This window comes from Harpia harpyja, chromosome 17 (genome assembly GCF_026419915.1).
Source record: "Harpia harpyja isolate bHarHar1 chromosome 17, bHarHar1 primary haplotype, whole genome shotgun sequence".
NCBI classification, from domain to species: Eukaryota; Metazoa; Chordata; class Aves; order Accipitriformes; family Accipitridae; genus Harpia; species Harpia harpyja.
In genome coordinates, this window is record NC_068956.1 from 26,378,253 (window position 1) to 26,405,847 (window position 27,595).

At 40.5% G+C, this 27,595-nt stretch overlaps 1 protein-coding gene across 2 annotated transcripts; it reads right to left on the minus strand.

Moving 5' to 3' along the window:
- Positions 1 to 813: 813 nt before the first annotated feature.
- Positions 814 to 23,433, minus strand: HSPH1 (heat shock protein family H (Hsp110) member 1). 2 transcript variants are annotated; one of them, XM_052812655.1, is made up of 18 exons: positions 23,135 to 23,432; positions 22,247 to 22,304; positions 18,761 to 18,901; positions 17,774 to 17,896; positions 16,504 to 16,603; positions 13,527 to 13,660; positions 12,783 to 13,027; positions 11,636 to 11,864; positions 10,604 to 10,710; positions 9,126 to 9,259; positions 6,731 to 6,936; positions 5,807 to 5,938; positions 4,917 to 5,054; positions 4,371 to 4,496; positions 3,720 to 3,827; positions 3,496 to 3,615; positions 2,158 to 2,319; positions 814 to 1,676 (listed from the first exon to the last, which is right to left on the minus strand). In XM_052812655.1, the coding sequence occupies exons 1-18, from the start codon at positions 23,239 to 23,241 to the stop codon at positions 1,476 to 1,478; spliced, it is 2,571 nt and encodes an 856-aa protein (XP_052668615.1). In that variant the 5' UTR covers positions 23,242 to 23,432; the 3' UTR covers positions 814 to 1,475. The 2 variants fall into 2 exon arrangements, with proteins under 2 accessions (XP_052668615.1, XP_052668616.1); XM_052812656.1 differs by lacking the exon at positions 5,807 to 5,938 and having other exon boundaries at positions 23,135 to 23,433.
- Positions 23,434 to 27,595: the final 4,162 nt, after the last annotated feature.

Consider the following 27,595-nt stretch of genomic DNA (forward strand, 5'->3'; position numbering starts at 1 on the left):
CTTTTCTCCTTTTGGTTTTGTTGTTGCAGACAAAATACTGCTGGAGACACACTAACTCTTTTTTAAAACAACACCACTCTGCATTTAGTGACACTGATCTTCCAGCACCTGGTGTCACATGCTTATATATAGGGGTCTATGCTCCAATCCATCAGTAGAGATAACACCCTTTGGAATATGCTTCCAAGAAAAATCCTTCCCTCAGTACTTCAGGTGTCTGATTCCCTAGCATAATTTGATGTCTAAAGCAAAGGATACAAACAACTGTTCAGCATCCTCCCCTGCTCCAAGTACCTAAAACTAAGCTTCTTCAATAGGCTACAGAGACTTACTTTAGAGGAATTCTTAATTCTTAATACCTTTACCGAGGTGTAAGCAGAGCCACTGGCTCAGCAGAACAGGCTGAAATCTCATTTTTTACCATTTCTGTTTATTCTCTGCAACAAAAGGCAGCAGAGCCTGGCCTAAGCATTCAATCAGGTTTTAACATCTTATTCTGAACTGCAGAACTCAGACTCTAAGCTATAGGGTCCTGTGTGTTACAAATTTTGTCCTATGCTTTAAATCTGTGAAGTTTCCAGGTTTTCAGGTGTGTACAACCCTTGGGGCATAGAAAAGAAAGAGGCATAACTCATTAAGCAGCTGAGTTACTTTCAACTCACTGCACAACTGTTCTGTGCTAAGTGAGAGTTCTAAGCCTCTTTATGACTCTTGTGCACAGGAACACAAAGCAACAGCCTGTCACAAACGGTGAAAGAGGGCAACGCTTACACCAGAAGTACTGAAAACAGGTAAACCCAACAAGTCAGGAGATACCAGTAAAATGAACTTTATTTTAAAGCTCATTGAAAAGCTTCACAATAACACTAACAGAATTAGCATTTCCTTCATTTTATGTACCCCACATGAAAAATGTATTGTTTAGCAAGAGATGAAACATAAGTGTTTCTGCATGCTACTAACACATTTCACCATCTTATTATCTGATAAGTGCTTTGTACTGCAATAATCAAAAACCTTAGAACAGACGGATTTCTTCTGGAAAGTCCTTATGAACGGGACAGACACTGGCTTTTTACTGACATACCCAATAGATGTCCAGACGAAAGAAAACTACCTTGGAATCTACAAATGCCTACGAAGGTTTCAATTACAACCTTTTGAAGGAGCAGTATATTTCAGAGCAAGGGCTTCTTTTCATCTTTAGTGATGCAAATGGTTAAATACTGCACAGAAGCTTAGTATGAACTCACAATTCCACAGGAATCTGAAAGTTACCAAGGCAATTTTCCTTTTAGGATAGTCATGACCAACACTATTACTATTCTTCCTCCCATAACACAACATATCCCAGACAAGTCTTAAGAAAAAAATATAAATAGTTCCCAGAACAATGCATTCCCCCCCCCCATCACATACAACAGCAAAAATATCTTCTGTCATGGGATGAAATAACTTGCTGCAAGTGCAGTGATTTAGTCCAAGTCCATGCTAATGGTGTTTTGATCACTTGGATGACATTCGCCATTTTGTTGAGGCATTTCAGAATTTTTCTCGTCTTCTCCCATGTCTTCAGGTTTAAAATTACTCCGTTCATTTAATGGGTTTTCTTCCTTAGGAGAGTCAACTTTTGGTTTTGGTTGTGTCACAACAGGCTCACAGACATTGTTTAACTCCTAAAAGAAAGGGAAAAGATGTGGTCAGAGTCTATATTAAGGACCCACCAGCTTCACTAGTGTGAAGAGTCCCATGCCGAAAAGACTGTTTGAAACTTGCTTCTGTATTTGTTTCCCAAGTCCAAACTGGCAAGTACTTATTGTACTCTGAAATAAATTAATTGGTCTACTTTCTGAAGTTCTGTGGGCAAAGTTCTTCAACTTAATATTTTGGATTTCACATGGGTTTTTTTCCAAGACTATTTTGTGCCTACAAGTAACACCGAAAGACTGAAAGACATAAAATGTCAATAAGCTCCACAGAATTGTATACAGTATAGTACAGGTCCTCTGCTTTCCACTGAATCTCTTCCTGTCCATACTTTCTAACTACCTTTTAAGAACACTGGAGCAGCAAGATGAAATTGGGGGAGAGGGAGGGGGACAGATATCAGTCTAGCTTTAGCACCAGCCTCTAAAATTAGTTTCTTATGGTACTTACCTGTAGCTTTGCCTTAATTTCACTTGAATGCACAGCTGGATCCTGATCTAAGCTCTTCTTAGCCTGTGCACTCACAGCATTATTCATCCACTCTACCACTTCACTAACACACTTCTCTACTTTCATCATTTCCATTTCATCAATATGGATGTATTTCTCATCCTGCCCAAATACAAATGTTTTGTATTAGTTAATAATGTCAAATTTACTGTCATCAAGTTATGCCAAAAAGACTACCCCAATTATTTACAACTTATAATCTTTACCGATTTTCAAAATAAATAGAAGTTGGCAACAAGCCAAATCTGCTACAGCAAGAGACAACAATAAATACACATATCAAAATAAAGCTTCTTTTGCCCAATAATCAAACAAGAAATCTAGTTCACAGAGGGAACAGAGGCTTTACAAACAGGTCACAAAAAAATATAACATTCTTAACAGGCCTAATAAAAAACCATCCCCTTCCTCCTGGAGGGTCTTACATGGGCTCAAGGTAGTTTAGACAGTGCGATTCTGCTGTACAAAGACAGGGAAAGGATCAGAGTTGTTAGGAGCATTCCCTACAATGCCACAGTTACGCAGTCAACTGATATCAGGAGCAGGACCTACCCAGCAACAAAAGCCATGATTTTAGTCAAGAATTCTAAATATGGATTCAAGTCTTAAATGCACTATTTCCAATGATGCTAATAATTTCAAGACTGTGTAATACTACTGAATAACTTCACTTAATGACAATTTTGTGATCTATAGCTCTGAAGACGTAACTGTTTCTGACGCAAGTCTCAATCTCAAAACTGAATTAGCTTGAGTGTTGTGAGTTGCCCTATTAAAAGTCATTAAGTTGAAACTCAAGCAGTAAATTTGCAAAAGCAGGAATTCTTATTAAGAAAGTAATCTTCAAATACCAATGACAAAAAAACCCAAACACCCATATATAATAAAGTTGGATGTTTTAGTTTATCCTGAGTAGCTTTACATTAATGTTTCTCACCATGGCACAATTCTTGTTCGCAAAAGAACTGGAAGAGCAGCACAATTCTAAAAAAAGTCAGATTGGCCTTTAAAAGGTCAAGAATCAGACCACACTCTAACCCTCACTCTTTATAAGAATGTTCTTTTTGGCCTGAAAACATCCAGAAGTATCAAGTGACTGAAGATATGACACACTGTGCAAGATTTTTTGCGTACTGGGAAACATTTGCGGTGTTAAATTTGTGACCTATATATCAGTAGATTGCAGCTCATGTGAGAGTGAATTTGAAGCCTCTGCCAGCTGGTGAGCCTCAGTGAAACACTATGTGGTAAAAAGAAATGTACTTCAAGGCCACTTACTTTATTCCTGAATTCCCCAGCTATTGTAGCATAATACTGGAGCCTGTGTCCCAATTCTTCTAACAGCTTTGGTCGTTCTTCTGCTTCTTGATAGCGTGTTTCAATTGGAGTACCTAATTTCTAGAAAAAGCATTTCCTGTGTGTTATGTGATTCACTAACATTCATTAACACTGTTGTGTGGTAGTTTGGAAATTTTGCATTTTGGGCATACTAACAGACCTACCTTTAAATCCTCTAATTTGTCTACGTACACCTGCTTAGCTTCATCCTCACCCTCTTCATACAGCCAGCCTTCTGTCTCTGTTAGAAGTGCAGAGAATCCCTGCAGATCCTATGTGTCAATATAATTCAACATGTGAAACATCAAAATACACACCAATTGACTATGTTTGTCTTGCAGTAACAGGACACTGGTAAATACATACATTAATTCTTAGTCTCCTACATAAAAATTACTTTTCTACTACAGCTTTTGCCCAATTAAGTCACTTAAACCACACCAGCTTCTGAACTGAGAAACACACACATCTACAACATAGGCAGCATTTACAGCCTTTCATCCTTGATTAGGCCAATGTTTGTGGTGCAGCTTTAATTCATGTTTTTGGTTATGGATACAGCAACACAGCTTCCCCTTCTAGTCACCAACTTTATTTTGAAACAAAACTTTACTCCGTTTGTGACAAAATTTATTTTTAGGGATATATACTATTTGCTAAGCCTGAACCTAATTCCAGATCAGTCCCAGCCATCATTCGAATGAGTTACAGTTTTCAGCTATTTCCAGGGTGTCTATGAGAAAGCTTGACCAAGGAATACAAAACAGATACTTGGTATCAGTATTTTCAGAGAAGCTCCTGAAACCACAACCTACCTTTTCACAAACAAACTTTTCATATGGTCCAGACAACTTGTCCCTGAACTCATACACATACTCCTCCACTGCATTCTTGGCATCATTTCTTTCTTTCTCCAGTTTATCTTGCATAATCATCTTTCCCTGTATAACCATAGAAATATTTTAATTAAAAAAATACCTATGTTCAAACAGCATTCTACAAAGCACAGCTCCTGTAAAACACAGTAATCTCCCAGAGGCCTTGGTTCACATAACTGTTGGAATTCTCATTGCTACACATCTGAAGAAATGGGTTGCACTTCTCTAGATTACAACAGCTTGAACAAATCTCTGATGTCACTCCATGGATCAGTGCTCTGATACTATTGCTATAAACAACACTTCAATCTTTCTTATTAACATTTGTCAATTATGTGTTAAAGTTGGACTGTATATTAGCTCACTGTAAATTATTTGAGTCCACATTCCAGGGTTACAGTAAAAGGTCAAAGGTTGCCTTAAAAAGCAGATGAATGGTTAATAACTGCAATCAAGACAGCAGTCTAAACCACATTAACTCACCTCTGTTTCAATATACATATTGAGGAGTTCTTTTCCTAACTCCCAAACCAAGTTAGCTTCAATAGGTAGGTCCACATTCTTCACTTTTATCTTGGGTTTTTTAGCTTCTGGGGGCTGATCACCTTTCTTCTCATTTGTCTGAGTTGGAGAAAAGAAAAACAGGATAATTTTCCTGACTGCCTTCTGATGAAGTAGCACTATAATGAAAGAAACATTCACAGGAAGAACATGCAGAGATTCTCTCTGCTCTTTCAGAATCTTCAAAATATACTTAAGGCACTTTCCCTTTCAGGGATTCCACCTCTCATCCTAGTCTCCTTACAGTCTAACTGATGGAAAGTAAGTACTGAGCAACGGGAAGGACATTTCTCAGATATATGTTATATTTGCAGGTTTTCCAGAAGTGCCCATCTACAGCTTAGCACTTCACCAGTGATGCTGACAGTGGTAAGATTTTAACCTAAAACACTTCTCATCTTATACAGATGAAAGAGCATACTACTAGCAATATCGGGTAGGCATATGTTTTTCACAAAGATTATTTCCTATTACGTTCGTGAATTCCTGATCCCAACTTCTCTCAGCAGGCCTAATAAGCTTGGCCTCTAACAGCTGTTAAAAAAATTGAAATGTCTGCAACCCGAACAAATTAGCTGTACAACACTGCATAAAGACAGAGCAGTGGTAAAGAGAGACTTCTTGCATGAATTCTTTTGCAAACTCCATATGAAAATCATCACGAGACATACACATTATTTTTCACAATAGAAAAGGTACAAAAATGAAAAGGTTCTGAGCACCAAATTCCTTACTTTTTCCTGGAATGTTACCATTTAAAAAGCCACTATTAGAGAGCATAACATTTTCAACATAGTTAAAGGGTCACTCACTTTCTTGACATCTGGGATTTTGTTTTCTTCAGAGGGAGGTTCTGATGAAGGGGGAGGCTGTGATGTTTGCTGACCATCAGTTTGTACCTGGGACTGTGTTCCAGCCTCACTGTTCTCTTGCTGGATATTTTTCTGTAATGAAAGCCCAGGCACAAAGGATGTAGAAGGCATGTGCACTTGTATTTAGTAAAAGTTATAGGGCACTTCACTTCTGATGCACATACTGTACAAAGTGCCCTACAAAGCATTCTGTGCACACGCAGAAACACACACGCTTTAACTAACGGAGATACAGACTAGTGCAAGTTCAGAAGGACTTGTGAAAATGCTACCAGTGCCAGGCTTGCAGCATAATACTCATATGCATGTGTGTGCACGCTACCACCTTCTCTCACAAGAAGTGGCTTTTAAGCTATTGAGTCATAGCTTAAGTTTTTTTCCCCCTCAGAAAACTATTAAAACATCAAGTACACCATAACAGTGCTGCATTATTCCCCAGTGTTCCCCTCCCCTTCAATGCTGTAGAAAACAATCCAGCTTTCCCTTTCACAAAAAGTTTGAAAAAACTTTACTAATATGAAAGATTACGCACAAATCCTTTTACACAGAGGGCATGGATGACTAATAATCCAAACCAAGTTTTCCTATTTGGAACAGTCTGATAACTATGGCAGCTGTAAGCAACCCCACCCTCAAGAAACCCACCTGCTGCTATTTGGCACTTTGCTCAATAATTGATTTTGAAATCCACACACTTTCAAGTTATCGCAAATTTTCTCCTGTTCTTATGAAGACATATTTCCCAACAGCTATGCACACCTCAAAATTAACCTCACTTTGCCGTCTTCCTTTTCTTCCAGAGCACGTAACAGCAAAACACTTTCATCAGTAAAGGACATTCACACACAAGAAAGGTCAACTTACATCACTTGAGTTTTCAATAGGCCTCTGGTCCTGAGATTCCACTTCAGTCTCAACACTGACATCTTCACTCTCTTCACTTTTAACTGGTTCTACCATGGACGCAGTGGACACACTGAAAATGCCATGAGTATTGACACGAACTTTCACTTTAACTTTAGACTTCTCTCCATCTTTCTGGGCTGCCACATTCTGGATAATATACCTACCTAAAAACCAAAAGAATCAATACTCACACAGTGGAATTAAATAGGTAACATTACAGAGCCAGGAAAACACCTCCCTTTTTCATAGGGGACACATTTTCTAAATATTTGGTGAAGCCTCTGTGCTCATCTCATGGTCCCCAAAATGAAATGAATACCAAAAAAAAAAAGCAGCAGCATGCTGCTTTTCAGCCAACTTTACCTTACAAAAAGGAAGAACGTTTACTTCTGTCATCTAGGGTAGGTTCTCCTGCTGCTAGTAATACAGAGTAAATACAAAAAGTGAAAGCTCACTTCCCCTTACTTGTGCTATCTGTGATGCTATAGTAGGATGAAAGAAAACTACACAAAGACTTAGTCTAACGCCAATGTTAAGTAGTATGTCTTTTTAATAAAGTTACTGCCCAACATAGAAACAGTATTCCTAGAAGTTTTCTTTTCAGCTTGTGACATCCATGTAAGTCTAAGTCTGCCATTACCTTTTACTCTAGGACAGAATGCAACTGTTTTGTAACTCCTGTAGTACCCGAAACAAGCATTGTGAAACTAAGAAACAGTCAGACAACTAGTTTAACAGTAAATGAAGAATCAGATCTCCTTGACATTAAAAGCAGACTTATTTTTCCTGCCTACTACATGGTTATACATATATCACCAGAACAGTGACCTGGAGATTATGACACTTGTATAGCTGCAAAGTATAAGTTCAATGATTTCATCACAGGCTGGATATACACACCCCCCCCCATTCCTTCATTAATAGATCTAAACCACATGCATACAAGCTTTTACCTGCTTGCTTTACAGGCTAAAGAATGTAATCCCCCCCTCTCTTATCCAATAATACTAGAGTTGAGACTACCAAAATAGAGGACAGGTCACATCAGAACTACTTACTCACCCATTAGGACTACTAACAATTCTGTTCTGAGCAGAGTTAATCAGTGAGTGCGCTGAAACCAGTCTGATTTTCAGTTCTGTTCTTACCAGTTTACGGAACAGCAGTTAAACATCTTATTTGTTCAAGCCGTATAAATTGAACACTCACAAATCCCACTATCAGTCTTTATGGTAAGAGTTAACATGAAAGGAAGTCTGCTGTTCCTGTAACTACAAAATAATGTGCTGGTTTCCAAGACATACGGTATTTGCACTTTGTGACTCTCAGTGAAACAACACATAATTTGCTTCAAAGTAGAGAAAATAACTGATGTTTCCTATTAGGATAATAGTTTTTGGTAACTTTGTAGTGCCTTAGGTATTAGCTGAAATATTGGTAAATCAGATGGGAGATGTTTTTGCTCTATATATTCTCCCACCCATTTCAAGAATATTTATAAAGCTTATCTTTAACACTACAGTTTTGGTGATACTGTATTTTAAGTGCATTGTTAACCAACAGGACAGGTGTATTGTCAAATACTTAACCAAGATTAGTCATTTCTTCTACCGCTCTGGAAAAAAGTTGAGCTTTCTAACAAAACCAAGCAATTACTTGACAGCTAGTAATAGCTTTATCTTAATTTTACATGCAAACATACAACATTTAATTGCATGCTTAGAACTCAAGAGCAATTATTTAATTGGCCTGTCTTTACCATCACAATCTTTTTCTAACCACATTGTAAACTCTTTGTGTCAACACTGTCAATGCTGTAATTTGTCAAAAAGGATGAAAGAACTGATTATAAGTGTTACCTAGACAATTGCAATCAATACTGTAGTCTTGTAGCTGCCATTATTTCAGGCTGCCTCGATTAAAACTTATTCAGCACTATGTCAAACCCAAAAAGTACAGGAAAAAACAACAACTAGTTACTCAAGACATGTTGAAGTTTTTTATATGCAGGAGATATTTCTCAAGTATTCCTAGCTTGCTTTAGTGATAAGCAGAAAAGATGATTAAAAAAAGTTAAGAAGTTATCTTTCACAGTGAGAGTCCCATTCTAGCCCTGGGCATTCAGCTATAGTTTCCCCTGATTTCTTCAACAGACTGAAGCAACTTTAGAAACTAGGAAAATAGAAGATCCAAATTCAGTTACCTATAGAATGGGAGAAATTAAAACTGAGTCCTTCAGACACAAAAACCTAAATATATACATCATATAACCATACTGTAACACAACACAGTTACAGAACCAATTTAAAACAGAACCGTGTGAGACAACACTATTTCCAGGACAATTACTTACCAATTTTTGACTCAGGATATGGGACTCCATTAGGATCAGAATAAAAAGCTTCTAACTCAAATGGACCTTTCCTGTAGAATGTAAGAACCTTGGAGAAAGGTGCTGCGTGATTTCTGCTGAAGACCTCATGAACCCTAGAATTAAAGAGAAAAATACCACTTTTAGCAGAAAGGCTTTGATCTAGGGTCAGAAATCTTCAGAGAAACATCACCATGTTTTGACACATTTGCCCTTCTGAGCAATTCCAAGAAAGATACTTCACTACTGTACCATAAGGAAAAAAATTATTGTTGTGTACTGTAATGGGAAATTGTCCTATTCCACTAATTTTTGAGTCTCAGAAGCAAATCAGTTTAGATGTAGGTGGCAATTCAGTGACAGGCTATCAGCAGAACTCCAAAATTTGTTTCCTGCAAAGACATTATTCTGAACTTGGAATAGCATAATTTAAATCATAATTTGCACCGTTCCTCAGTTAGTCTCAAAAGGCTAATTATAGTCCTGTTAATTCCTTTATCATTTACTTTCTGTGGCTCAGTTGAGAACCCTGACACCAGATTATTATTCATTCCTTGATATGACAGAAAGACAACCAGCTTTATTTTATGTTCTTCCTCTAGGGTCTGTCTGCTATTATGCCAGTCTGATTCTAATTTCCATCTAAGTTTTGTCTCCTAACTATGGAAGGATCTCATCTAATAACCTAAATGTAAGAAAATAAGAGCTTCACCTAGAATGTGAACCTGCAAGTTGCCCTCAGAAACATGTGACAGAACAATTAAGTTCTGCATCTCCACACAAGACAGACAAAAAAAGGAAAGGCTGAATTACAAAGAATATGAGAAAGGTATGAACAGGTCCCTCGAACTCTAAACTTTCCAAAAGCTAAACTCAGACCTCTTTACATCCTAGACAGCAACTGCATTTCCCACAGGCATGGCATAGTTAATAGCAGAAAGGTCAGAGTCTTAAGACACTGCAATTGCAAGAAATTTCTCTTACAAAACCCTAAGAATTAAACCCTTGCTTCTGTTTTCAGCCAAACAGCATCCATGTAAGCTCACAATATTTACATAGTGCATAATGTTCCTACTAAAACAAGAATCCAGATAGGTGTTAGGACACCTTGAGTAAAAAAAAGCCAGAAAGGAAAGTGGGATCAGGATCCAGCAGTTATTCTAGTTCATTTTGCATTCCAAAACCTGACAACCGGTAAGGGCAATGCAACACAAGATACTGGTTGGTAGGTCATTCAATCACAATTTTTTTTAATCATTATTTTTTTTAACATATGAGGAGTTAGAGTTAAAATTTCAATGCATGCCTTTACACAGTCTCCACTATCAACCTTCTCTGGTACATGGCCTACAGGTTTTCTGCATCAGAATGCCAAGATCTTAATTTAAATGCAACGAAGAACATTATGCTTGAATCATAAAGGCCAAAAGCTTCACAAAAATGTAGTTTGAGCTACCTACCCTTCAGTGTCCTCTGCTTCTGTGTTCCACAACAGAGATATTGGGAATGGTGTAGCATCTGTCACAGAGAATTCTCTCACTTTAAAAGCTGGAGAAAGAATCGCACACTAAACAAAAAAGAGACATGCATTAAAGGTGGTTAACTGCTCTACTCCACCCGCCCCCAAGACAGCTAAACATCTTTAAACAAGAGAACTGTATTACTTTACTAAAACAGAGCTAGGCAAATTGCTTGATTTCAATGGAGTATGGTAAGAAAACAGAAGTTTCATACAGAAGTGTTTATACTCTTTGAGTTAGCAGCACTTTTGGCCTTATTCTTACTGTAGCTTGTGAAAAAAGGTAACAGTCTAAACCAGGACTGTAAAGAATGGCAGTGCTGCATTACTTAGTCCTAAAAGAAGTGGTGTTTATCTTACAAGTCTTGCTTCCTTCCCTGGAGACAACTGATTGCTAGTGATGGAAAGCAATTAGTGAGATGGGGTAAAGAAACAAGTCAAAGAAGAGAGGGTGAACTAAGAGAATAAGTAAAGGAGAAAAGGAAGAAGGGAGAATGAGTTGTTTGCTTGTAAAATATAGTTCAGTAGTTGGAAACTATAAAAATTGGGGGGAAATAGAATAAAAGTCTGTTTCACATTGATGGAAAGTTGGATACCAGAAAATGCAAGCTTGCAGTGTTTTAGGCATACTTCTCATTAACTTTGTTGATTAAAAATGTCTCTTCCCTCAGCTTGACAGCAACTTAAATTTTTCTCATTAAAGATCCCTAGATCCTGTTCTTTTGAAGAGTGGACTGCTTACAGAATACACCCAGCATCAGCACTTTCAGTAAAGTACTGAACCACAGAGGAGTGCTCTGGACTTTTAAAAATAGCATTGTCCCATAAAAAGACCCGGTGAACATGTATGTTCCTTTGCATACTTAAAAATGGACCACTTCTGCCATTTCTCATAACTGCTTGGCTAATTCTTCACAGAAGTGCTCTCAAGAAATTTAACTTTTAAGTTTAACAAGCGTTGCCAGTACTATACCTGCAGAGCACAGCCCCTAGCTATAGCTTCATCTGCATTCAGCGTTGTACTGACATCCTTGCCAAAGAATTTAGCAATCCTCTCTTTGACAGCAGGAATGCGGGTTGCTCCTCCCACAATCTCTACAGCAGTTACATCTTCCACTTTCAGTTGTGTTTGTTCCATTAATGAAAGCAGAGGCATCTCTATCCTTTGCAGCAGGTCAGCACACAATTCTTCAAATTGTGACCTAAGGAAGGAAATGGAATTAACCAAAGAATGCCTGTCCCACCACTAAGACTTCCTGGTATTCTTGTTTCCAAACTGATGCTCACCAGGTTTGTTAACTACACTGCAAGGAGACTTAAAGCTAAACCCCTGTGAGTAGGCTGAAGTGACAACCATACATAAGTTAGTACATGAACAGCTGCTTACAGATTTTCCTATGCTGCTATCAATGTAGTTAAATAAGATAAAAGTATTGTTTGGGCAGGTGCTATATATTTCCTTACAGCAGAGGTTACAGATAAGTATACAAGAAAACACTAATACTTCCTTTACAATGAAAAACTGTTGCCTAAATACTGGAGGGAAGAAAAAAAACCCCACCACTCTTGGCAGTAGTTACAGGACTAACAGTGACTACAAATTAAGTTGTGCCTGTGAATGTGTGCAAAAGAGACACACACACAGACTTCATTTAGACTCGGGCCATAATCAAGTCATCCCCCATAAGCACTGTATCTGTCCTCCATTTCTCTGCCAATATCCAGAGTACAGTAAGAACAGAAAAAAAAGGAACAAAGCTTCAATTGTTGCTATCTTAAGAGCAGTATGGGATTTAGGTTACCTAAAATATGCAGGAGGCCTACATATGCAGCCAACCCCCCTGGGTCTGGCTTGCATGCATCAATCCATGGTTTTAAGAACGTGTCATTCTACAAAAAGAATCCAAGCTTCTTATGCATGCATCATTACACTGAAACATTGCTCAGGTAGCTGAACATTACATTTCACAGCCTTAGTTATTCTAGTATTACAAAAATGCCATAGCTATTCAGCACTCGCACTTAATTTTAGCACAGTAAGTTTCTTTCAAATATGGAAAGAAACACTTGTTTAAGAAATATGGCCACCAAAGCAACTGCCTGTCTTGTACAGCACTCACCTGTTCATTTTTCCAGATACATCAGTATCATTCATGAAACACTCAATATTTAGGGGAATGTCTGTGCTATTTGAACTCATTAGTTTCTTCAGTTTCTCACATTCCTGATACAGACGAAGAAGAGCTCGAACTTTTGCTTTTGGATCCAGCTTATACTTTGATTTTATTTCTGCACAAAAGTAATCTACTAGCTTTCCATCAAAGTTTCTTCCACCTAGGAAAGGGTCAAATGCTGTGCCAAGTACCTGGTTTGAAAGAACACAATTATTTAGTCTTACACTTAAGTAAAAATCAAATGGAATAGCAGCCTTTCAATACCAGCAAGCCTTTGCTTCAAAAAAGGTTGGGGACAAGTCAGCCTATTTTCCAATGCACAGGCTTAAGTACTTCAACCACATCAGCCAAAAATTGCTCTTCACTTTTACAGTGGAGGTAAGACTAAATAACTCTGTGACAATCCTAAACATTCACAGTTTTAATCCACACACATGTTCATTTAGATAAAACAAACTAAATGACAGCAGTTGTATTGTATATCTTACATTGGTGTATTGCAATGAATTTACAGCCTCCATTTGAAACCACCCTAATGAAATGAAGGACACTGATAAGAATCTTCACCTTTTGACTCACTGCCATCTCCCATACATTAAGTTATTTCAGAATTTTAAAAACAAGGCAGGTTTATAGTCTATGTGATTCTAATGTCTCAAAACCCCTTTTATTTTCATTTCATCTTACTACCTTCAGTTTACTCTTGTTGAATGCACAGGCTGATACTTGAAATGCAGAATGTCCCATATCAACAAACACAACTATCCGTGGCTTCTCTTCAGGAGCTGGAAGGTCTTGTTTATAAATTCCATAATTCAGAGCCACTGCAAAACAAGCGTCAGATATTACCAATGCAATCTCTAGTAAGTCTCCAATTACACGCCACCACATCCCTGTGAATATTAAGCTATTGATTGAAGAGCAGCAAGACAAATCCAGACATACACCTATGCAAGGTCTTACCTACGTGGAAGCTTTATTCCATTAATACATGTTGTAGGACCTGAGAAGCAAAACATCCTTCCTCAGTCATGCTCTCTATGTGTTGAAGCATGCAAAACTAAGAAGCAACAACCCTGTTCAGGGGTTTTCTACTTTGATCTCTTTATTAACAACTTTTTTTTTTTTTTTGCTTTGCATAGTTATCAAAAACACTGACCATCTTTACAACAAAACCCAAACCCAGCTTTGTATTTATAAGGAGTATCTCCCAGGCATGAAGGTTTTGCCTGAGAATGGTATAAATGGTCAGCAGAGGCTGCAAAAGGGAAGAATCTCAGTCTACACAGAGTATCAGGCAGGGACAGTTCACGTGCTCTGAAGAGCAATGTTTTATAGTCACACCAACATTTTCTCACTTTAGGAGAAACAGACACTGACTCCCTCTCTCACATCAAAAGCAGTAGTTCCAGACCATCTGGAACAAGGAGAGCCAAGTTTCCCACTGATCAGAGACTTGAAATTTATGAATTCTAGTGTCTAATAAAGTTCCCCTGCAGTTGGTGCACTCATTCTCATCTGTGTGGATTCTTTGGGGTCTGTGAAAACCCAATATCAGCAGTCATTAATCCCTCCCACAAGCAGTTATTAAGAGGTGGTTAATTAAAAACAGGAACTCTATTTCACAAAATGTATCTGTTATAGCCCCAAGATCTAGATTTGACTGAAATTGTGTTTTGGTCTGTTCATTCACATAACATTCCTATTTCTGAGCAGACTGAACACATTGCCCTTGTTTCCAAGCTAAAAATAAATTTATGAACAGAACTTGTGAAACTTTATGAAAGTCACAGCAGAATTTGCCTTTTCTTAAAAAACAAACCAAAAAACAAAAAACCAACCCCCTGCCCCCCCAAAAAACCCAAACAAACAAAAAAACCCAACCAAAACCACAAACAATTTTTCTTTTCTGCCCTACTATACCTCAGGACCCCTACCCTGAAGATACAATCAAAGATTCTTACATTTAAAATATTAGAAAAACTTGGATGGTACTCAGCCTTGCAAGGTAAGGAAAATTAGAAATGCTATGTGCTACACGGTAAAGAAAGGCTGCTGGTGCGATCAAGGGGATGAAAGAGCTACTTGCTTTTCCAGGGACTGTTCATCCCAATGGCAAAGCTTCCAAAGACCCTGGCTAAAAAGTCTTGAAAAAGCTCTCAAGGTTCTTGCGTGGCCAAAGACTGGCCTGAGCTGTTCTGCCAAACAAACAAAAAAGAAGTGACAAAGCCTTTAGTTGGCTTATAACACCCCATCATGAGAGGTCATCTCTGAATCAGGTGTGAAGGATTACTTTTGCTTCAATACAGAAAGGGGTTGGAAAGGTACTGTTTTGACTGCTAAGGTTGGAAAACACTCCCCCCGCCCCCCCCCTTTTTTTTTTTTTTTTGAGTACTAAACCAACCTTTTTTTTCTTTATGAATACCAAGTTTCTTCATAAACATTTTGAAAATGGAATTTGAAGGTTAAAAATAGAGGGCTGGATATTTGTACTTCCTCCTCCTCTCTCTGCAGTCACCCTAGGGATGTACAAGCCCTGTAACTCAAGAATCCAGGCATGTGGGACAAAGTGTACCTACTGTGGGGTCCACACTTACCCAGCTCAAGAATTCATGCTACCACACATTCTCTGTAGCACTCTTAGCTATATAAACAAAGGATTAAGCTAAAGCTAGATGACAGAAACATGCACCTATGGCTTTTGCAATGATCCTGTCAGACTTGCTCTTTGTCAGGTGCAAATACATAGTGTTCAATGTAAAGAGCATAATACTGATGAAACAACTGCGTTTACTAGAAATTCTATACATTACCATGTAAATACTCATCTGAAACCGATTCTGGAAAAACATTTTAAGATACCACTCCATCAGTGCATACTTAAGATTGCTTTACTCCTTAAAAAATATAAAATAAAATATAAAATTCAAAAGCATGAATCCAGCTGGCGTGCACCAAACATGCTTGCATGGAACATTCTCCCAAAGTAAACTCTTCCTTACTTATCTAATTAACATGGGCAGTAGGAACAGAAAAGTAATTGTCTTCTGGTACAGAACCCCACTTCCCAATTCTTTTCCCAGGAAACAAGTGCTAGTTATTATACCATTTAAAAACATGGAACAAATGCTCTCTCACCAAACGCAAACAGAAAGATGCAGGAAGACAGGTTAAGAATGCTTGTTTTAAGAAAGACCAAATAAACTCTTCATTCTGCCAATGTGTTTTGAGAGTTCCAAACAGATTAGCAAAGGAGATTAATTGCCTTTTGTGTGTGTGTGTTTTAAAACCACAATTACACTGACAAAAGCCTTGGAAATCACAAAGTGTTTGATGCTTAATCAAGGAACTTCCTTTACGAGTGCCTAAATCCCACAACTGCATCATGAGGTTTCTTCCATGAAATCTGGACAGTAAACTAAATGGACAAGTAGTGTAGGCACATGACTCCTAAGTAAGTACTCAGGGAGATAACTATCACTAAAGCTTCATCTCTTCTACCCCTTCACACAGAAGACATTAAAATGAGACTGTAAATCAAGAGAAGAGCAACAAGTTTTTAGAACGTGTCTCATTTCTGATTTTTCAAGTCAGCCTTCTTAGAGTAACTAAATGCACCCTCTATCACACCTTTCATTTGCAGAAATTGCCATTTTACTCTACTTACCTGCTGTCATATCATTCATTAATCTAAGACAATTTAATCCAACAATCTGAGCTGCATCCAGAAGGGACCTCCTTTCAGCATCTGTGAAAAATGATGGAACCTGAAGAAAACAGGTGAGAATGGAAAGTTAATTCCAGAAAATGAGATATCACATTATTTGAAAATATTCATTTAAAAATTTTATCTGTCCCTCCTCTTTGAGGAACACACTTGCTCACTGCAAGTCTTTTAATATGCAACTACTGCACTGAATCGAGACTTCAAATATTCTATTCAATCACACTGAGCTGGAATTAAACGAGCACACGCTAGCATCAAACAAATGAGTTAGTTGTATACAAATGCTAGGAACCTTAATTACTGGTACAAGATATGAAACTGGGTATTGTTGAGACAGAGACCTGGAATAACCTTAATCAGAATTAGTATATGTACTCCTGTCCAAGAAAGTAAAGGGCAGGGGGGAGAAGTACAGCAATATTACAGATGAGAGATGCAAAGAAATAAGGGATAACAAATAAAGAGAATATGTTTTGGCCAAAATTACTTTGGGCAAGAAGTGGTAAGAGATACTGAAGGAATATATTGTTGAAAATTTGCTACACATCTCTAGCATTGGCATTGGACAGTGACCTCTGACGTCCTCAGGGACAGAAACTACATCATTAGAAGACACTAACTTTGCAGGTATCAACTGGAGAACAAATTCTTCTAATAACATAACTAAATATTCCTAGACACAACATGAGACAGACTTGTTCAAAGAGTCATTGAGTACACAGAGGCAGATGTTATTTTATACTCAGGCTTTGCAATGGAATGACTGTTCTTCATCTGAGGTCATTTTCTGTGCAGTCATAAATTGAAAAAAAAAAAATTAACTTACTGAGAGGATGAACATAAATAGGACAGAAACTAAAGTTTTCAGCTGCCAGAAGGCAAACTTTGATAAACAAAGGCACCTTTAATGAGTAATTAGTGCGCCTAGTCATAGAAACAAGCTGCAGAAGGGTATATATCGGATCCCAGAAGTGTTCCGGGTCCAAAAGTTCAGACATCTCCAAGAGAATGAGTTCATGAATAGGGTCAGGGTCTAGAATACGGAAGCAGCCCTGGGATTTCTTTAAGTCAGAAGCTCTCAAGCTAGTTAGGATTAATCCTTTTGTAAGTGCTTATGCAGTGTTCTTTTTCACTCTACATGAATAGAAACAAAATGCCCTCAATAGTTGAAGTTAAAGACATAATGTTCCTGTACACTACAATTACTTACAGAAATAACACAGTCTGTTACTGGCTTTTTCAGGTTACTCTCTGCAGTCTCCTTTAATTTAGTCAATAACATAGCTGAAATCTGTTCCACACTGAAGATATGCTCCTCATCCATGTACATGACCTGGATAGAAGAAATACATAAAATAATTCTATTATTTCAACGGGAGGAAAAATTACTTACATTCAATGTTTTTTGATACACTGCTAACTAATAACACTCCATCAATCATAACATGCTAAATTATTTCATTACAGGACTCACTGAGGCACCAGTTCAAGGTATGAAGAAAAGCAGCAAACCAAACGCACAGCCCTAAGCTAGGATCTTCATTAGTGAAGCAGCATTGTTTGCTACACCAGCAAGGCTTCGTTATCAATATTTTTATATACTTCTGAAAATGAACACAATGTTATTAACTGCATCTATTCTAGGAAAAGCTGACATTGTATTAGCAAACTCCTTGAAATGTAAGCAAGAGTCAAACCCGCAATGTGGTACAAACTGGTTTTCAACATCTGTTTCAAGTAACTTATATCAGGCAGTCCACTAAAGACAAACATGTCACTCATTTATAGCAATTACTCTAAAGAGTTCCCTACTACTTTATAAGGAATTTATAACCACATAATTAGACTGTTGCAATGCGTTCCACACAAGAGTGACAAAAAGGTTAACACTTTGCAGTAAAACCATATGACCTCATAATTATCTTAGCAGTTTTTCTGCCAGGACATTTGAGCTGGATGTGTAATTTGCCAACAGGGAAGCTCATATTTCAGCAATTATTCACAAATGAACCTTAATTTGATAGTTAATATCCACTATTTAAAGATGAAGCTGTCTATTCATACAGAGCTCTTTAACAGAAAGGTTAAAGAAAACCTTTAGGGTAATTAAATGAAACGTGTATTTTCATGACTACGTGCTGAAATGTAAACTTTTAAATTTAGCTCTAAAACCCAAAAAGATACACTGCAAATTTACCTTTACTCCAACTCCACCATTCTTCATAGGAACCAAATCATAGCTCAACTTTTCTTTTTCCTTCTGAACAAAAGGATCATTAAATGCACGGCCATGGAATCTCTTGAAGTTAGATACTGTGTTGTGGGCATGAGTAATTTGCTGTAAAGAAATACAGGATATTTAGAAATCCACTCTTGATTGACCTGCAATGTTCAGTGCTGTTCTGTGTGCCCCCAAGCATCAGTCAAGTTTTAAGACAACTGCTCACTCACTTGTCACTTCTCTTTCTGTAACACCTGTAATTGCTATCTGGTACTTTCTATTAGCTCATTAGTACAGAAGATTATATGAGTCAGTGACATAGATACTTACAGACCATTATATGTTAAGTATTATACAAGTATCTCTAAAAACTTGAAGCAATCAGGTGAGCAGTAACAGGATCTATAGCACCTACTACTTTAGTCACCTAATTTGGACAGAATTCAAACAATTAAAGATAGGAGCCAGCTTCACAAGTAGCTGCACTGCTTGTAAACTGGCCCTCCAATCCCAGCCACCTCACCTCCAGCTGTTCACTTTAAACCCCATTACATTGAGTGCAAACAACTGTTTCTGCAGTGACTAAGCTTCAAGCTGATAAGTCTCCCCACACACTTCAATAATTTTTTTTTCCTCTGAGCTACTTTTAAACCACTTCATTTCCCTGTTCATGTTCACCTAACAGCCATTCAAATTCTTGCACCAGACCAAAGAAGGATAGGAGTGCATAGACAACAGCAAGAAACATGAGACTCTCTTGTGGTAACGATGTCAGCTTAAAGTATATGCTAAACTACAGTGCAAGCTCCCCACAGAACCAACTGACCAAGAAAAGCATTCTTTATCAGCAACGCAATGCAGAACAGGAATTAGACAACTAGACCAGCCTAAGAGATATACGGTAAGCATCTCGGGATAGAACGAATCCTATTCTATTGGAGAGAAACTATAAAAGCGCATTGTTCTCTCCAGAATAGATTTAGGCAGGCACCAACATATTGCATGATAACAACTCAAATGACAAGCATACTGAGGAAGTTTTCTAGCATTCACTTCCCTCAAAGGGAAAGCATCAGTTTCTTAATGCCTGCAAAATTTTCCATCATGGAATTGAAGAATCTGAGCTACATCTTATATTAGAAAGCTATGCAACTATGACAGTTCTCCAACAGAAAAGCTCCCTGACAAAGCAGCAGGCCATACCCATAATATTAAACAGTAACTTTCAGAAATCTCTCTGTGTGGAGAAAAAGATATTACACCTGAATTCCCTACCAGGAATCATCCTTGGTTTATTCTAACCACCAAACAGTGCTCAGCAATTATTAGTAAGAGCACGAGTTAGTACAGGCCAAAAATCAGGCCAGGAACTATTCCAGTACTTTAATGCAATAGAGTATTTAGGTTCTGTGTTCAAGATGGTTTTCCAGGGTGGTTTCAGTTATTTGTATAGCCATAACTTCAGAGTACTTGAATGCTACGTAATTCACAGCTCTATTGGTGAAGAATGTAGAAGCAAAAATTATTACCATGCAGTGGGCAGAGAAGCACAAACACTCTGGTTGCTTTTACAGCCTAATTTAGAATTAACCTCAGAGCCTTTTCTAGGAGAACAATCTTAAGATATTTTTAGAGTAATTGTATGCCATTAGGTCTGTAGCATGTTTTAATATCTTCCTGCTTAGTCACAATTAAGAAAGCTGAGAATTGTGGTCTGTTAAGTAGCATGCTGTTCTCATCTCCAATGCTACCAGACTTAAGTAAAGGAAACAGAAATTTTCTGAAAATTCACTCCAACAGCAGCTCCTCAAGTGTTAAAGTAAGAGAGCACCTCTGAGTATTATGAGCTCTCTCACACAAACACATTGCTGAAGTCACCAGTCAAAAACTGTTGTGTTCTTTTTTTTTTTTCCCCTCTTGTTTTGTGGGGTTTTTGGAGTTATTTTGTTGGTGTGGTAGGTTTCCGTTTTGTTTTTTTTTTTAAACTAAGAAACTCATTCAAATGAAAGGGATCATTTTACTCCTTAAGTAGCTACTACATCCCAGGACACTGAAAATATAACTCTCAGTTGTCTGTGTCAAGAAACTTGCCCATTTACAAAAGAAACACATTTTACATCTCGGGTGGTCAGCCACACTAGACCGCTTACAGCAAGAGAAATTAATGCTCTGACATCTTTTATCATTTTAAGTACCACACTCCTTTTTTTTTTTTCTTTTGGCAAAAATATCTAGTTTCAACTGCTAGGACAACCAAGCATGAAAGACTCACTACAGTAAGTCTGAAGGCAACTGAAGTCACAGGTGTTCATCACTGCAAATACATGCTTTTTAATGCAATTCAAGAGACAAAATCTACTTCACTTTTAGCTTGCTTCACATTTTCAACAGCGTTTACTGGAATAATCCAACAATACTGAAACACACTTGAGAGTACATAGGATTCATATCACTTGCTGTTTTGAATAACAACTCATTTCTGCACACTGATGAATCATACTAGTTCCCCAACTTGACACAGTAGAAGCAGTCAAGTAAACCAAAGCAATGCTAAAATGAGATTTAAGGAAAAAACACAAACATATATATTTACTTTATTACTCCAAATGTTAACCTGTAACTGAAAGTGTATGAGTGCTTATGAACATGTAACCTATTTGTATTTCCTTGGTTGTTCAAAATTAAGAGAGAAGCTATTACAGTGGGGAAAAAAGTCTCCTTTAGTCCTCTCTCCATGGAAACCCACTGCAGTCCTTTTACTACATGAGAGATCTTCTGCACAGGCCAGCAGAGGCTGCACGCTTGGTCTCCACCAGCAGCAGTTATGTAACAACCTACAATGCAATACCTAAGGATTTATTTAACCATTACATTTAGTTATTCTAAGATTTGTCAGAATTAAGCTCTCCTAAATTGAAAATGCTACTTGGATGAAGAAAACGTTCAATCTTTCAGAGCACCTCAATCAAAAAAAACCAAACTGAGGACTTGCACCTTCAAAAACACAGGCATTTACCTTTCAGTGAAACCAAAGGTAGCAAGGTACCTAAATAGCTTTAAGAATCTGAGCTGAGACTCTCCCTTTGCATCTAATTTTAAGAAACTATACACAGCATTTAAAAGGTTTTCCGACAAGTGCAAGGAAAACCCTACGTACAACCATTAGGAAAAGAAGCCTGATGGCCGTGAGTTGTCAGAAAAGGAACACGTTCAACTGGAAAATATTACCATTAGTGAAAGGGAGAGCAGTAACATTCTAGCAAAAACATCCTGCATTTCTCTGAAGAAAGCATGGCAGAATAGTGCAGCATTTCTAAGATAAAAGGCTTGACAAGGAAAATGAAGTTGTTTCATTTTAACTACAGCGAGCCAACTCTCTTTACACCCACTGGTACCTCAATGGTTTGCACTGGCTGATTTACTGTTACGCACAAACGCCAGGAAACGACCTACCCGACCTACCTGGTTTTTAGCCGAGACACCAATAGCTCTGTTTTTGGATCCAAACGAAACCACCGATCTGAAAAGAACCAACAGGCTAATTAACTCAGTACTGACAATAAACACGACTGAGGACCGTCACAGATACGTTTTCTACGATCGCAAATAAAACACCAAAGTCTTTCTGTTGAAGTGGCATTCTTCCAGCTTGTGGTAAAACACTAAGACGGCTCTTATCCATCTTAAGGACTTGGCTCGAATCCAGGACTTTTCACAACGGTTCATCCAGTTAAACACGAGGATGGCAATTAAGAGCTCACATTCCCGACTACACCCTACCCATCCGCGTTCGGCTGCTCGTTAACTTTACAACTAACTCCCGCTTCGAGCCTGAAGCTTTCTACACCTGACCTCAGACTAAAAGAGAACCGTTCTGGGGCAGTTTTAAGAGTCCGCCCGACCCCAGAGAGAGAGAGGCAAAAAAAAAAAAAAAAAAAAAAAAAAAAAGAGTGTGCGTGTGTGTGTCCCATTTAAGCCGGCCTGCCCCGCCTGGCAGCTGCCGGCTTTCCCAGCTTGTCGCCCAATTAGCCGAGCAGCCTCCCCACCGCGGGCTGGCCTCCGTTTCCATCTCGGTGACCGCAGGACGCGCTCCGGACCCCCGGTCTCGGGGACGGGGGGGACACGGGGGACACAGACACACACGCCGCCGTGCCCCCCCCCCCCCCCGCAGCCTCTCGGGGGGTCCCTGACCGGCCCCCCACGGCGGACACCCCCTTCCCCCCCACACCCACCCCCCCGGAGGCTTCCAGCACTTTTCAGCTCGGGCCCTCCGCCGGCCACTGACCGGCTGCTCCCTAACCTCCACCGCCCGTGAGGGACCCCCGCCGCCCCCCCGCTCTCCTCACTCACGGCGTGCACCGGTCGCTGAACTCGTTGGCGACGGTCTCGATGCCGCCGGCCCGCGCCACGGCGATGTAGCAGCTCTGGAAGCCCAGGTCAAAACCCACCACGGCCATGATCCCGCCGCAACGGGGAGGGGGGGGGGGGGGGGAAGAAGGCTCCCACCCTACCCCGGCTAACGTTCCCGGCGCTGCGGCCGCCGGCCCCGGTACCGCGCCCGCGGCGGCTCCGTGCGCAGGCGGGAAGGGAGGGGAGCCGGCGCCGCCGCTTTAAATATGACAATGAGACGAAGTTTCCAGAAACTGCGGCAACCACTCACCGGCTCCACGTGCGGCTTCCGCTTCCGCCTTCGGTGGCGTTCTCGAACAATTCCTACCAATCAGCGGCGCCGGGGCGCGGTGACGCGGAGGGGGGGGCGGGGAGCCGTTGTCATGGCGACGGCGGACGCCGCCGCAACACCGCGAAGGGGAAGAAGGCGGGGCGGGGATGCGCGGAGCGGGGGCGGGGCCAGGCGGGAAGGGGCGGGGCCGAGCAGGGGAGTGTGGTGGGCGGGTAGGCGGTGTCTCGCGCGCGGGCGGTTGGTGGCCGTTAAACGGCTTCTCCGCGCGCGCGGCGGGCAGCGAGCCCTGGGGCTGTCCCCTCAGCGCTCTCCCCTCAGCGCTCTCCCCGCGTCCCCTCGCCTTTTCCCTTCCCTTTTCCCTTCCCAGCCCTTCTGCTCGCCGCCTCCCCTTCGCTCCTCGGTTCGGCTTGCCCGGGAGCGGTCGCGGGGGCCGGGCGGTGCGGGCTGCCTGGTGGTTTATAAGCGCTGCAAATGGCGGTACGCGTTTGCCGGCATTTGGTTTTGCCGGCATTTGGTTTTGCCGGCGGCGGGGCGGAACGAGCCTGGGTTTAGCCGGAGGTGGTGGGAGAGGAAGGGTTGCCAGCCGTGGAGGCCTGGGTGGAGCGGCCCCGGAGGCGCAGGGCCTGCCGGCCACGGAGCGAGCACGGTGGGGGCTGTGTGAGGAAACTGTTGGGGGGCAGGTGAAGTGCAGCGGTGCTCGGCTGTCCCAGCGTGTGACTCGGCTCTGCTGCTCAAGGAACTTTGTGTTTTGCTGAGCCTGTATGTGTGGGAGAATGGGAGACGAGCGGCTATCTGTGGCAATATCCTTACTCCTCTAATACACTGGGAAACCTCTCTGTAGAGTCGGCTATCACGTTGTTGCAGGTGTCTCCCTGCTATGCTGTTGGGGTGCTCTTAGGGCTAGCAAAAAGTAACAGCACAGGTTAAATATATTAATGTAACGGATCACTTGCTCTCCATAAGAGGACTTTTGTGTCCAGTGCCACAATCCACTATAATATTAATCTCCTAGCTGTCCAGCTCTAGCTGTTTGTTCAGGACCCCATCCCTTTCTACAGGCAGGCCTTAGCCTCCTGCATTCCATATGGAGGCATGGCAGTTACACAGATCTTGATTTTGGTTGTCAGCGGTATGTCTGTTAGATGCTGCCCTTCTGGCCCTGCTGTTACGAAGGGTGCGGAGAGATGGTAGCGTTCAGAGTCCCGAGTGTCCCTGTGTGGAAGAGGCAAAATGTCAGTATTTTGCCCCTATTCCCTTTCTAGATACTGTGCTGCAGCAATCTTACCTCTGCTAAAGCTTCGCTTCAGAGTTGAGTAACATTCAGCTCTGTGTTGGATCTTGACTCCTCCTGAGTATATATGGGGAGGAACTGGTCCCCTAAAATAATGCTTGCGGGTTCCAGAGGAGCCACATAGCTGAAAAATCCATTGAGACCATTGCGTGACTAGCTGAGGATGCAACTTTTAAGTTCAGAATAAGCTGACAGGTTGGCCAAACACTTAAGGTGTACATTGATGAGGTTTCCTGTCCCTACTTGATGTGGTAAATATTCCTGATAATGCACTTCCAATTTTAAATGAGGAGGTAGACTTCTTCAAAGTATTTAGGTGCTTAAATATCCTGCTTTCTCTTGGGTGATACAGAAATGCTCAAAATACTTCTGCTACCTTCATGAGCGTCCAAAGTCCTTGCATCCTGGGTAATACTTCTCTAGAGCTTGAAGGTGAAAATCCATTCCCTTTATTACCAGTTCATTTGCATGTCAGCCATTGCCCTATCTGACAAGAAGCTGGGTGCCTAGTATTTTCAGTGATTGTTTAGAAAATTCTGTTGTGGCAAATGATGAACATACAGCATACTTGCTAAAGTGTCACCGTAGATGATAAAAGTAGATACCAAACAGCCCTTTTGCTTTTTCTCCTTTGTTGTAAATTGTTTATCCTTGAATAGAAATAAGAAAAACTTGACTGTTTGCCCAGATTTGCAGCTGGGCTCTAAAGGGAGAAAACTGTTATGCTCAGCAGTGAATTTGGAAGTTACTCTGCTGGCACCATCTGTCTGATGGTGCAGTACAGTGTTGTGCAGTGCAGCGGTTGAGCTATGGCTTCAGTGAACTGGGATCCCAGTATAGGAATGAAGTTTTTCTTACTTGGCCTAGAACAGAAGCGCATAGTGATAGTGACTTGCTATCTGTGAGGTGAATTCCCACTGTGGAACTGTAAGTGGTGTTGGGGAGGAGTAGGGGGAAGATAAGAATGGCTGAGGGAAGTAGTAGTGGTAAGATGCTTGAGATGGTCCCTAAGGCTGGGCCTGGGGCAGCTGAAACAGGGGAGAGGGCCACTCTCCAAGGGTAGCCGGTGCTGCGTGTTGCTAGCGTTCTGTAGGCTGGAAACCCTGTGGTGGTGGACGCAGCCCATGTACCACCAGGAAGTGTTCTGTGGAGAAACAAATTTGACGCTTATGACGTGAATAATAACCCCCTGTTTTTCATCACTGATGAAAGCCAACAAATACAAGATCAAGGAGCCATCAAGAAATGATATGACTAAGATTGGCTAAGATTGACACGCTGGTGAGGCCTGACAGTGAGAAGACTCGCATCTGTCTGGCTACGCTGATGCTCTGGATAGAGCCAGCAGGATTGGTATCATTGAAACTGTGATTTACCAAGGGCTGTAGAGATGAGATGATAAACGTTATTTAAAAAGTCAAGAAAACCCCCATTAAAACACTTGGTTCTTTCTTGCAATGATGTAAAGACTCTGGGTGTCTCTCCTTTCTGAACTAGAGATAGGAAGGTTTACATAAGGACACTTAACTGTCTGGGGGGGGGGGGCGGGGACACACTGTAACTAACTTCTGCTGCGGTTTACTTGTGTTGGAAAGCTTGTGAGTTTAGGAACTGAGAATAACCGCTGTGCTGCCCTTCCCTTTGGTTGTCACATCAGCCTTCAGTGGATGGCCGCGTGGATAGACATGCTGGCCTGTTGCAGAATTTCTGTTAACGTTCTCCTTGGTACCTGTCGGGTAGTCTGGGATCTTAATGCTGCTGGGAAGGGAAGAGGAAGGTTCTGCTGTTCCTGCTTTCTCATTGTTCACTGGGATATTGGATTCCTACACATGGATGCTCTTTCAACCTTTGTGTTTTTGCAATGCACCAACTATTGCAGCTTGTTACCAGAATATAATGATTGATTCATGTTTTTCAACTTTTTAAGGTGGCCTTGCACAGTTAGTGTGAGTGTTGCTCAGTCTACCCAAATATCCTATCTACTTATGTGTTTAGCTTATGGTAAATAAGGAGAGGGTTTGGTGACAAAAAAGTGTCCATTGTGGATTTTCATTTATTCCTCAGCATGTGCAGGGTGTTGAGCTATGTAGGTGCTCTTATTGTCTGTGACAGTTAAGGGCTTCTTTAAACATGTCCACATTCTGACTTGGAGAAAAGAGGAATCTGGCCTTCATCAGTGCAGGTGATGCTTTAAAAAGGTAGCTGGTTAGGCCTTTAAAGAATTATTTTCACATTTAGTACTGGATGTTCTACATTGTGGCCTCTACCAGAGCATTAATAAGGGTGTTAAGAAACTGAATTTGACATGGGAACAGGAGTTATCTCATCTGTTAAACCAGTCCTAATGTTGGTAAAGTGTCATGGGGTGTGGAGGTAGAATGACATTAGTGTCTATACAGGGAATATTACCATTATAAAACATGACCTAAGTGAACTAATGTCCCTGTGGAAGGCCCCGCATCAGAGAACATAACGTAGGAATCTGTTGAGTACTTAGGATTTCTGCTATGTTGCCAGGGGCCCAAACAGAGATGTACAGGAGGTCTACTAGCACAGTAGAGGCAGCATTCTTTGTGCATAATCTTCACATTTTATTTAAAACAGAAAACAGGAAAGCCCATCCTGGCATAAGCAGGCAACGTCTAAACATTGCATTGCACTAAATAGGTCTCTGCATCATTTCTCTGGGGAGTTTATTTATGTTCTCACTTTCCATTTGTGGGTTGAGCTGCATTCCAGCTCATGCTATCGTTCTAATCTATTTGGAGGTTGCCTATGCCAGCTTTACTGCATTTGGCTCTTATGATAGTGCATGGTAGACATGCTGGTCAATCTAAGC

What these genes read in the sequence shown, in the direction of transcription:
- HSPH1 (XM_052812655.1), bottom strand. Translation starts at nt 23,241, where the DNA reads ATGGCCGTGGTGGGTTTTGACCTGGGCTTCCAGAGCTGCTACATCGCC. An exon ending in TTCAGCGACCGGTGCACGCC is followed by an intron (nt 22,305 to 23,134) that starts GTGAGTGAGGAG and finishes GGTTCTTTTCAG; the next exon opens with ATCGGTGGTTTCGTTTGGAT. An exon ending in ACAAATTAGAGGATTTAAAG is followed by an intron (nt 3,616 to 3,719) that starts GTAGGTCTGTTA and finishes TGCTTTTTCTAG; the next exon opens with AAATTAGGTACTCCAATTGA.